This window comes from Leuciscus leuciscus (genome assembly GCF_965113295.1).
Source record: "Leuciscus leuciscus genome assembly, chromosome: 8".
NCBI classification, from domain to species: domain Eukaryota; kingdom Metazoa; phylum Chordata; class Actinopteri; order Cypriniformes; family Leuciscidae; genus Leuciscus; species Leuciscus leuciscus.
In genome coordinates, this window is record NC_138732.1 from 8,282,333 (window position 1) to 8,295,625 (window position 13,293).

General features: G+C 37.8%; 1 protein-coding gene across 4 annotated transcripts in view; it reads left to right on the forward strand.

Annotated features, from left to right (window-relative positions):
• stox2b (storkhead box 2b) overlaps window positions 1-13,293 on the forward strand; it is a 74,264-nt gene that overhangs the window by 50,678 nt on the left and 10,293 nt on the right. For all 4 annotated transcript variants that reach the window (XM_082176918.1, XM_082176919.1, XM_082176920.1 and 1 more), the window contains exon 2: window positions 6,459-6,611. In XM_082176918.1, coding sequence (XP_082033044.1) covers window positions 6,459-6,611 — 153 coding nt within the window. The remainder of the gene's footprint in view (window positions 1-6,458; window positions 6,612-13,293) is intronic.

Genomic DNA, 13,293 nt, shown 5'->3' on the forward strand with positions numbered 1-13,293 from the left:
CAGGCGTGAGCGCGTCTTCTGCGGACCTCCTCCTCCATTATCTGATGTCGAACGCCTCCGTAGCAAAACACATTCATGTTTGCTAATTCAAGGATGGTTGTCTCTATCATCCTCTTTTCCTCTGCGTTTCTCTCCATGTCATGTGTCTCCGCTTGTGTTTTATTAACCCTGTCAGTGCCGTGCTGATCTCACCAGGGCAGTGATGCAGCTGTTGCAGGCTGGATCAGATAAAGAAAGACTGCTTTTCAACCCTTCGACACTTGTGTCGAACCCATCAGACGTGCCCCCTGTTCTGGGCCTGCCGTTTAGAGGGGGTTGGGGGTGGACAAATGGAGCAGGACGATCTGAAAATGTCTGCCATTCTCTTCCTCCCTCCCTGCTGGGGGTTAAAGCTGACAGCAACACCACATGTTTTCCATTTTGCTTCTGATAATGCTGCTCTTTGTTGCATGTGAGGTCACTTCCTGGTTTCCCAGATATCTGTGAAAGTTTCCACGGTTCAGTTGACATGCTTTTTTCACCCAGAGCATCTGGAAGTTTAAAGCATTGTATTTGCTTTTGAGTTTTTTTTTTAAGGCTTCCCTTGCGATTTTAAAATACTGTGATACAGTGATGGCATCATATAGCAGTACCCTAGTAATTTGATATATACCATAGTACTGAATTATTACCATAATTATATGCTATTGACATCCAAAATACTTTAAAGAATACTTGTTTGTAAGTGTTGGAATTGTCCCTCTCTACTATTTACACAAAAGTAAAACCACATTTTTGTGCAAGAAGCTTTCAGAAAAAAAATTTGTGTGTGATTTTTGGTCATTTTCCTTCTTTTTAATGACTAATTTGAATCTTACCACAATTTTACTGTTGTAAGTGATTGAAATGAGTTACAGTACCTTTTTGATTTTTAAATATGCTATATCAGATGTAATGTGTTCATTTAATTCCCATAAAGTCCAATTCACAAGCAAATGACATGAATTGTTAGTGATTGTTTGCTTGTATGATAGTGTGTGGAAAATGTTATTTGTGTAGGAATTGGTTTGGCTTGTACAACAATCAAATATACACATCAGCAGTAATTTTACAAAAATCTCTGACTGCATCGACCAATCAGAAACAAGTATTCCAGAGAGCCTTGGTATAAGATCTGACATTCGATCGCTAGTAGTTTTCTTTTTTTCACCTTTTATGAAAACCCAAATTTCCTATTGAGTATTTTATTTGAAATAACCGCAGGACTTTGAGTCCGAACACACCATGACAGTTTGCTGCAGATGTTTGAGTTTCAGTCCTCATTGTAATGCAGAGAGCTGGTCGCGTCCTGCTGTTGAATGCTATCATCACCATCACAACACGCATGGACCATCAGAGAGATCAAAGCTCACTCAGGAAGCAGAGAGCAGCTCCTCCCCTTTTGTCCTCTTTCACTACGGCTATTGTGCAATGAAACCAGTTTTTCTGGAGTAAGACCTATCTTTATCGGAAAACAGCGTTTATGCCAAAATGCTCTGTGTAGTGAAAACATAATGATTGTTTGGAGATTTGGAATATTCTTGGTTTATTTACATTCTTGCTGGGAATTGTATTTTTAGAAGTGATTTTTTTTTAGTAATTTATTCTAAACCTTGGATGTTGTGTGTTTTAAAGTAAGCATTACTTACTTCTGTCTTACTTATGGTCTACCAACCGAACATTGCATCATCCAAATATTCTCGAACAACTCTGATGAGATGTGTAATGTGTCCCTCTCACTTTTTCAGATCTTTTCCTCTAGGGGTGGGCGATATACCGGTAGACATGATTACCCAGTAGAAATTCGGACTATCGTCTCTATCGCGGTTACGCTCACGTGACGTTGCTGTGCTGCGCAGTCAAGAAAGCTTATCGTTTGCATGCGTTTTTAAGCATTGCGGATTTTATATCGTTGAAGCGCAATAAGCAGCGAAATACAAATATTTTCAGTATATAAAGCTGCTGCATATAGGGGCTGTTTACACCTGGCCACTTCATGCGTTTTCTCAGATCGGATAGCTATCTGATTTATCAAAACGATTCCATTTACACCTGGTCACATAAATGTGTTTTTGCGAAACGGATTTAAATCCGATCTTCAGTTCCCGCGCTATATGCAGATTTAATGGAGTGCACGTCACCGAAAGCAATATGAGTTGCATTTTATTGATCATCAGCTAAAATTTCAAAAACAAAGACCGCATAAGAGAGAGCGGCAACAGCCCTAAGATCATTTAGTTTTTTAAGTATTTACTTTTAATGATGATGATTGTGTGTTAAGCGTCTACGACTTACTTTCACTTGATTTGCGATAGTTTGCACGTTGGCTTAATGAATAGATGCTCAGCTTCTCATCTGCGGCGATGCGTGTTCCAGTAGCGTCGTCATATCTGGCTATAACATTACATATAGCCAATAACACGCTCTCACACGTTTATTTTTTTAGCATTTTTGGGAGGAGTACAATTTACATATGTGGTTTCAACAACCAGATGCATTTACACTTGTCCAGTTTAGTCAGGAATGCGGCCCAGACCACCTCCTGAAGTGGTTTGAGCGATCGGATTCAAATCCGTCTCGAATGCGTTTCGGAGGGCATTTACACCTGGTCTTTTCACGATCGGATAGCTATATTTTTGACGCCTAATTGGGCTTGAACGGTTTAATACACATACTGTACTTATGTATCAAAATGACCATGTGTTTTGCAAGTAAACAGTCATTTATGTCTTAAGAATACATAATCAGCTGAAAGAAAACGCACACATGTTTAATAGATCCGTGCAGTCGGTCTTAAAGTTACAGCATCCACATTTACCTTTACCATCGTTATTAATGTTAATCAAACGACAAAAAAAGAGAGAAAATCTCACTGCTCTTGACTGAATTACTTTTGTAACTTTAATACGAATGTTTATTTAATTTACACAGTGATGACTATGCAGGTTTTTTTTTTTATATATATATATATATATATACATTTGATTACTTTATACAATTTATGTAGTATTTCTTATTTCTAGTGCTTTAAGTTTTTCAGGTAGGTTTATCTCACTTGTGCATTTTGTTTTATTGTAGTGCGTTTTCTTGCTCTTTCTTTATCACTGTTTACTTGTCTTCAGTAAACTTGAGCTTTAAATTTTTTGGCTAGTATTATTTTTTTAATGATATTGAAAATAGTGATAATTATGATATCATAATTTTTCTTAAAGCAAAAATAACTATATCCTGATATATATCGTCATCATGAAATAAAATGACTGATACCGTAATATATATGATTTTGGTCATGTCGCCTAACCGTGGATGCAAGGTTGTCTAGTTCAGGAGCTCTGTGTGAGACGTACTGTAGTGATGAACTGAGAAATTGCTCTGACCGCTGGTGAAGTGATGTTTGGACTGCAGTGTGTTTACTATACAATGTCTGTGGTCACGAGTGACTGGGCCGCAGGACCGCAGTCCCAGTCTGGTGGTTGGAGCTCTTTCCTGGAAGGAGAAGGAAAACAGTGATGTCAGTGTCTGTGAGGAGAGGTGGTCTGGTGTAAAATATCTCACAGGGGAGATGGAGAATGAGGATGAGGAAACAACATTATATGACAGAAATATATCCATGCTCAGGATGTTTAGGCACACCGTTTAGTTAAGTTATTTCTGTAACATATACATAAACATATACATACTCTTGGTTACTTTTCATTTGCTTATTAGTCAAAGTTTGGTCAACTTTACAGCTTCTGATTAAAGACTGTACATTCAGAATAGAAGAGATTTGTTTTGCAACCAGAATGTAAAGTGGCTAAGCACTATTTGTTTTGGGTTTTTTTGTGTGTGTGCTCTTTAGGGGATCCTACAGTTACCAATTCAACTAACCAATTAATTATTTTTTTTAGCATCTGGGAAATAGTTCTTATTACTTTTGGATGGGCAGAAATTCAGATTACCAAGCAGAATATAATGTTCATAGGTAACTAGTTGTCTTGCTACTACGTGCCTCAAAATTCGAGTATATTTCAAAGCTTTGATGCTATTAACCTGACAAACTGTGACAAATCAAACTGATTAGTTCTTCTTTGTAACATGGCTTTGTTTTCCGGTGGATTAAGCTATTGGCATTTTTGTGTGCAGTATGCATCAGACGGTCTGTGAATGGCCAGCCCCAGGTTAGTTAATTCACTAGTCCATTTTAAGACTCTTGTTTTGCACTTAACTATTAACTATTTCTCAGGTGACCACATACTAAAAGGTATTCTTCATTGTACATAATTGTGATGTGGTTGCCTTTGAACCCAGACTGCTCACTATAATTGTTTGGTGTTCTGTTAATCTCGTGTTACTTGTACACCTGGGTTTTTTTTAGCAGGTTTGACAACGTCTTGGTCATTGTTCAAGTAATGGCACCAGGCCAGACTGTAAATGGGATACCTATGCATATCTGTAGATCATGTGATTCTCCTCTAGAAGAAACACCACCTCCATGTTCATCTACAATCAGGTTCCTGCATCTACAGCCCAAGTGGCATCAAACACATCTTAGGTCAGCGTTTCATCTTTATCAGTCTTGCCCTGTTATTGCTTTCCACCTTCACATGGACACTAACTCACTTTGTGCACTTCTCACGTGTTTTGTCTTAATCAGCTTACCCTTGTTCTTCACCTGCAAGGAAGGTGCATTAACAGTGTGTTTTTGTCCTCGCTTTGCACGCTTGATAAGCCCGATTTGGATCCTAAGAGCCAGGGATCCATGCTGAGCTACTTACCCAGGTGCCAAGGCCTGCTGACTGGGAGTGCTGCTTCCTCTGGATGTCTCATCCAGGGCCTTTACTGGAGAGTATAGCACCAGATGTTCTGTGCTATTTTTAGGAGAGGTCTTTGAGTAGTACAGAATGTAGGTCGGTTCAGAGAGCAAGTGTTAAGTCGATAGTTAAAGATGCTATAGTTGTGTCAAAGTCAGAGATTTTATTTCAGCTTTCTGCGGCAGGGCTGTTCGAAAACAGTGACTGAAGACTAAAACGTTTTTGGAAAGTGATTTTTTTGTTTGTTTTTTTGTTGGACTGCCAGCAATCTGTTGCCAAGGTGTAGTTTTGAGAGTATATTGTAGAGGTCAACTGATAAGGGTTTTTCAAAGGCTAATGCGCTAATTCGGAGTGGTGATTGGCTGCTGTGGCTGGAGAGTATGTTTCTCAGTTTCTGAGCTTTTCTCTGCATTATTCATGGGAATAAACTCTTTTAATCCAATCACTGCACTGTATTATGCATGAGATCGCATTACAGCAGAGAATTCAAATGTCACAAATGATTGATACAGCGCTGTTCGTTTACCTGACGGTTCAGATTTGTGTTCGGACATGTCGTAAGTGTGTGTGTTCCTAAGTACAGTAAAACATTTTTTAAAAAGTGTTGTTTGCATTTTCCCCACGATGCAGTCAGAGCTGGATTTTGACTACCAAGACATGGAAAATATGGCTGTAACGATATTTAATATGTAACAACACACGAATCAATTTCTGGATCATAGTTGACCGTTTTTCAAGGTTTTTTGGGGTATATATTTCATTAACCAGTGCTCCAAACATAAACAAGCACAGTGTATGCGCACATATTTCATCATGTCCTCTTCAAACGAAATATATATGTGCTAATAAAGACACTAATACAGCAGTACGTCTGATTATAAACGCGATGACACAAAGTATTTTGATACACAGAAGACAACGTATTTGATTTGTTCATCATCGTTGTTAGTAGACTCTAAGTAAGATTGAGTTTGTTGTCATAGGGTTATATTTTTAAAATGCATCAAGGTTTTAATATTCATTTGTCTGAATGAGTGCGTTTCAGAACTGTGTTTTATTGGTTCCCACTGTGACTTTTCCACAGCTTTAAACGCCCATTTCTTGAGTCTTTTTCAAGTCTGTGGTGTGAACGATGAGCGCAAAAACAGGGGGGTTTCATGACACTTTCAAAACACTAATCATTTAAAAACACAGTTAAATGTAACGTTTACCAAATTGTAAATCTGTCTTTCATATTTTCAGATATAATACTGTGATGTCAAAAACTGTAGCATTTAATTGTTTGTTTTTTACACAAAATAGAGAATTAAAATAATGGCTATTTATCACAATAATTATTGGCCTATTGTTATCTGCCAGAATTTTGATGTATGTGTATCAATAGTGTTTTTTATTGATTTTAGAATGTTATCGACTGATGCAGGTGTTCTTGAAATGTTGAAAATTTAAATATTGGACAGTTAATCATTCTGTTATTAGTGTATTTATATAACTTTATTTATAACTTTACACAAACTTTACACCAACTTTGATCAGTTCCTCTAGAAAGTCATGATACCTGTTCTGCACTCCTAAAGCCACCAGTGTAACGTTTAAACCTTTCACCTCTGCCACACATCTTTGACCTTTGATCTCTGTGCTTTGCAGGTGATGTGTCTCCTATCAGCATGTCTCCCATCAGCCAATCCCAGTTTATACCACTGGGAGAAATCCTGTGCCTGGCCATTTCTGCCATGAACTCTGCCCGTAAGACGGTCACACAAGAGACTCTCATCGAACACCTAGCAACATGCTTCCCAGGTAACGTCCTTCAATAATAACACAGAACATAAGTGCAGGAAATGTGCTTAATTGCATTGAAAATAATGTCACAATGCAAAACATCTTAATGATCCTAAAATAGGCTTCATTTTCTAAATGCAAAATATTAATTCTTTTTCATTTTAAATTTAAGGTGATATGTGACCTGGATATGTTTTTGTGAGATTTACTTAAATGTCACAAGCCAGATTCAACCTCGCTTCAGATCCCATGCTCTAACCCCAAGGCCACAGCATAGACATGAATGTTGAGCTTAATGTTTTTCATCTTTACAGGAGACCAGACGTGCTTTTTAAAAGATGCTGGAAGCATCTGTAAGTCTTAAATGCTGAATCTATTTTATAACAGTTCAAGCCAAGTCACCTTTATTTATATAGCACTTTTTACAATAGATTGTATCAAAGCAGCTTCACATTGATAACATGAAAATAATACAAAAAAGTTTGTTTCTAGAAGAAAATTTCGTTATCGTCCACCTTAAGTAAGGCAGATCAATAATATTGTTGAATATTAAATGCCCTCAACTAAGCGAGCCAAAAGCCAAGGCAACAGTGGCAAGGAACCAAAACTCCATCAGCTGACAGAATGAAGAAAAAAAACCTTCATTCAGTGTTCTGGAGAAACTAGGCTCAGTCGGGGTCCAGTTCTCCTCTGGCCAATGAACAAACAGTGTATGATTATGATTCAAGCAGCATTACAGGTCAGAAGTCAGATTGGATCAGAATATTTATCCAGTTCCATCTGGTTGGAAGTCGGAGTCATCACGCCGATATGGAGATGAGTTTGTTGAGGATCAGTGCCGATGGCTGTCGTGTCGATGAGGCCTTCACAGGGCTGATGAGGCTGGCACTTCAGGGATGCGTTGTGGATGGGTCCAGGCGCAGGTCCACCATCTGATCTGGATACGGCCTGGATCCGGCTGACTTCAGTAAACCTCGGAATAAACAAAGACTAACATTAGCGTAGATGCCATTCTTCTTATGATGTAACGAGTACATCGGGTGTTATAGGAAGTGTCCCCGGGTCCGGCTGACCTAATTTATGCGCCTAATAATCATTTAACTGATTTGAATAATAGATATGTATAATGTTCTATATGAATGCCAGGTAAAAGAGATGCGTTTTTAGTCTAGATTTAAACTGACAGAGTGTGTCTGCTTCCCGGACAATGTTAGGAAGGCTGTTCCAAAGTTTAGGTGATAAATAGGAGAAGGTTCTTCCGCCAGCAGTCGATTTTGATATTCTAGGTATTATCAACTGGCCAGAATTTTGAGATCGCTATAGACGTGAAGGACTATAATGCGTTAAGAGCTCGCTCAAGTACCGCGGAGCTAAACCATTTAGTGCTTTGTTAGTAATCAGCAATATTTTAACATTTATACAATGTTTAATAGGGAGCCAATGCAGTGTTGACAGAACGGGGCTAATACGGTCATACTTTCTGGTTCTAGTGAGAACTCTAACTGATGCGTTTTGGACTGTCTGGACTGTTTATTAAGCGTGCAGGGCAACCACCCAGTAGAGCATTACAATAATCTAGCCTTGAGGTCATGAACGCATGAACTGTTCTGCATTTTTTATTGAAAGCATATGTCATCATTTAGATATATTTTTAAGATGGAAGAATGCGGTTTTACAGATGCTAGAATCGAGGCTTTCAAATGAAAGATTGGTATCAAAGAGCAAACCCAGGTTCCTAACCGACGACGAAGACTTGACAGAGCAGCCATCAAGTGTTAGACAGTATTCTGGGTTAATATGTGCAGAGGTTTTTTGCCCAATAATTAGAAACTCAGTTTTTTCTGAATTAAGTAGTAGGAAATTACTAGTCATCAGCTATGCATTCCGTTAATTTTGTGAATTGACGCGTTTTGTCTGGGTGCAAAGAAGTATAGTATCATTAGCATAACTGATGCTTCCTAATGATATCTCCCAAGGGTAGCATGTACAGGGTGAACAGCAACAGTCCTAGTACTGAGCCTTGTGGTACTCCATACTGATCAAGTTGCGTTTTTTTTTTTAATAAGAGGTTTAATAATAGCCAGCTTAAAAGTTTTCGGTACACATCCTAGTGACAAAGATGAATTAATGATGTTAAGAAGAGGATCTATGATCTCTGGAAGCATCTCTTTCAATAGCTTAGTCTGTATAGGGTCTAACATACATGTTGATTTAGATGATTTAATGAGTTTAGACAATTTCTCCTCTCCTATAGCAATGAATGAATGAGATTTTTCCTCAGGAGGACTACAATGCACTGTCTGATGCGATACTGTAGTAGACGGTTGCATAGTTATAATTTTCTCTCTAATGTTATCAATCTTGTAAGTAAAGAAGTTCATAAAGTCATTACTGCTGTGCTGTTTGGAAACGTCCGGTGTTGGGGCTTTATTTTTTGTTAATTTAGCCACTGTTTCGAATAAATACCTAGGGTTGTGTTTTGTTTTCTTCTAGAAGTGTTGAAAAATAAGCAGATCTAGCAGTTTTTAAGGCCTTTCTGTACACGATCGTGCTCTCTCTACACGAAATGCGAAAAACGTCTAATTTTGTTTCCTTCCAGCTACGCTCCATTTTTCTGGCTGCTCTCTTAAGGGCCCGAGTGTGCTCCTTGTACCACGGCGTTGGACTATTTCCTTAAATCTTCTTTAAGCGCAATGGAGCAACTGTGTCTAAAGTGCTGGAAAAGAGAGAGTCAATCATTTCTGTTGCAACATCAAGTTCTTCTAAGCCAGGGATAGGCAACTCCGGTCCTGGAGGGCCACTGTCCTGCAGAGTTTAGCTCCAACCCTATTAAACACACCTGAACAAGGCAATCAGTGTTTTCAGGATTACTAGATAGATACAGGCAGGTGAGTTTTTATCAGGGCTGAAGCTAAACTCTGCAGGACAGTGGCCCTCCAGGACCGGAGTTGCCTATCCTTGTTCCAAGCTATCTGGGATGCTGACGAGATGAAACTGATTTAGTGGTAGAAGTGATAGTTCTACCATATTTATAACACAGAGTCGGCTTTGCAACCTTGGCTAAATTAAGTATACATGAGATTAAATAATTATTTGAGATGTCATCGCTCTGCTGCAGAATTTCAACAGCATCAACATTGATTCCATGTGACAATAATAGATCTAAATGATTTTAGTTTCTTCAGTTTTTGCCAGTAACATTAGTCGTAACTGTTTACACAGCCATTTGCACATGATAATAGCCATATCCTGGAACATTTGGATAAAGTCTCATATTCAGAGCGCTATAAAGCATGATGTGATCACAGCTGTGATATGGAAAGTTTAACATCCGTTGTTATATGCTCTTATTGCAGAAACACCGCACAGGAAAATTATGTTTTGCTGAAAGCAGTGGTTGGATTATGGGGAAAATGTGTAATATTTTCTCAGAGGATATGATACACACACATAGTGAATCAGCATTCTTAAGGCTTAAATTGTGATGCAACTAAATGCAAGTATTATATATTCTTTATTTTTTGAAAGGCTGGTTTTAGAGGTTGTATCAGTGTACAAAACTACTTTGCCACAGCCGTTTAGGTTATATGGGGCTGTAGATGCAGGAACCTGATTGTACTTGAACATTGAGGTGGTGTTTCTACAAAACTCACTTGAATTGTAACTCAAATTTACCTATTCTAATGCCATTTTTGCTACCGATGATTAAATCAAAGGCACTATTCAAGACGTTTAAATCAGTGGCCCTATATATCCTAATGCTCTCATGCAAGAAACAAGAAAAGATTGTGAAGTTAGTCTTTAGGAAACTTGATGACCCCCCCAAAAATAACGCTGCATTAAAATCATTGCAGTATAATTTAATGTGGCTAGTAATAATCAATAATCATTGTGATTTATTCAATGTATTGCCTAGCCATAAATGTTAGCACAGCCTTAGTTGTTTTGTTATGTCAGTCATGTTGTGGTCAGATATGGCCAGTTTCAGCATCTCAGTGGTATGATGTTGATTATATCATGTGAGAGTGAGACTGAGCTAAAGAGATGCCGCAGATGCTGAGTCATAATGATCTCTGTGTCCCTTATGCAGTGAGGTTGCTATAGAATCTGTAGTGAACACAGAAATTGCTATAGAATCATGATCACATGTTTGTAATGTTGAATTAGGATTGCACCTCATTAACATAGGTTTTGAACCAGCTATACTTTTTGCACACCTGAACCTCTCCTCTAGACCATATTTCCAGTATCACCAGGAGAATTGGGCACCTGAGTAGGTTTGGTTTGATTCAGCTTGTAAGGTTACCTTGAAGTCACTTATAAATGCATGTAAATGTAGGTATGCATCTGAGTGTGTATAAAAGTCTTATGGGAATAGTTTTGTTCAGTTAGAAAGATGAGAAAGAGGGGCACATTGAATGTAAAAATAAAGCATACAGGCATAATTGAAATGTAATATGTTATTCCACAAAGCACATTTTGATATGACTCATGTAGCAGTTCATCTCACTGCATATGTGGCAGGATAAAAAAAATCCCCCGTGAAGTTTCTGTTTTGGCTCAGGTACAAATCCACTGATGTGTTTGTTTTGGAGAAAGCTGCTATTACGAGGATGTTGCATGGATCCTGTTGTTAAAAAAAGTATTTTTGTGAGGCACACAGAATCACATTATTACTGCTCATTTTTCAAGAGGTCAAAGTCTGTTTGTTTGGAGAAAAAACACTTCCTGACATAAAAGTAAAACATTGAGATGGAAACTTCTGTAGTGCAGATTCAGTGTATTCTTTTGACAGTTTTTTTTGTGTAATCTAAAGAGGAATAAAACTAGAGGATTGAAGTGGAGTCAAATTTATCTTTTAATTTTTTTTTTTTTGCTGTGCTTTATTGTTCTTAATGAATGGAAAATGATCTGTGGTTAGTTAAGGGAAATTCTAGAACTAGACTAATGTCTTAAAGGGTTAGTTCTACCAAAAAAGAAAATGATCCCATAATTTACTCACCCTAAAGCCATTCTAGGTGTATATGATTTTCTTCTTTCAGTCAAACACAATCTGAGTATAATTGAAAAATATCCTGGATCTTCCTAGCTTTATAATGGGAGTGAATAGTAACTGAGATTTTGAAGGCCAAAAAAGCGCATCCATCCATCATAAAAGTAATCTATACGGCTCCAGGGGGTTAATACAAAAAAGAAAAAAAGAAAAAAAATCCATATTCATAACTTTATAAACTAGAATGTTAAAAATACAAATATGTGCTAAATGTGTCTGATAAATAAACTACACTAGCCATATTCCCATGAAATGATAAATAACAAATAACACAAACACAAAATTTCTGTTATGTTTTTAGGTAGCTTTTATTTAATACAAATGTGACATTGGTAATTGTAACTACAGTATATATGGCAATGCGAGCACCTCCCCGACTGCACAAAAGGCTTCCACTACAAGAGAAAGCGGCGGCCACAAGAAAATGAATGCTAGTAGTGATTTGATTATTTTTTTATAAAACTCTCTGAACTTATTCCCAGAACTTGGAAGAATGGACATTTGTCTGGGTTGTTGCATCTTGAGATGCCTTTTTTTCTTTTTGTAGCATTTTAATACATCAAAAATGTTTGCTGTTTAATAGTTATTTGAATGTAATGCATCTATCAAGATCTTGAGAAGAACTTCTCAACTCAACAGCTAAGTGTTTAGAACCAAAGTGAATTTCTAAATAAGTGATAGGCTGTTGTTCTCGATTGGATTAGACAGTTAAGTGTGTGTGTGAGGGAGAGAGAGAGAGTGTTTGTAAGGTTGAATTAGGATTGCACCTCATTGACAGGGAAACTAAGCAGCAACTATGATGTAAGTACAGGCAACCCCACTCCGCCTCAGCGTTTACATATAGAAGTGCGCTGGACTACCGGTGTACTGCAAATGGCAACGCAGAACTGATACATCGCTCAAATCTTTAACTCCATATTTTGTCACATTTAGGGTCGTCTTTACTGTTTGAAAGAGTTCAGGAGTAGAAGAAATGCTCATGGAATGTGTTTCTCTTATAAAACTGTGACGTCACAAATATCTCTATTTGGACCACAGAAGTGTATGGCACAGACAGAGACATACAGTAGACTTGTCACCTGAAGCGTGGACGTTTGAATGGGGTGTTGCCTACTATGTTTTAGCTGCAGTGGGGGGTGGGATTGCGTCACACTAGGCTGGTTTTAAGGACTCCATGATGTAATGGGGAGTAATGCCAGCAGAGGAGCAAAGCTCTGAAACCGGTCAACCAAGAAGACACAGAAGACAGCCACCACTGCACCATGTCTATATGCTGCATTAAACACAGCTATACTATAGTATCAAATAGGACAGAATATGAATGGAATTTTAATGAAAGGCCGTTTATTTTAGCTTTATTGAGCAATGAACATATATACAGCTATAAGCACTTGTGTTGTGATCCGTTATATTGGTCAATGTTGAGGGGATAAAATGAGAGGCAACCTTTGAGTTAAGCATAGTAAACATTATTATACATGAAAGAAGAATTGTAAGTGCTTGAAACAAAAAAAATGACAGCATGTGTTTTTAAATCCCATTATAAATCCCATAATGTTGTCATTATGTGGAATCACACCTTGTGATACTTTGTTACAATCAGATTAAGATTATAGTATCAGTGTCAAATAAATATTGTTGGTGTCA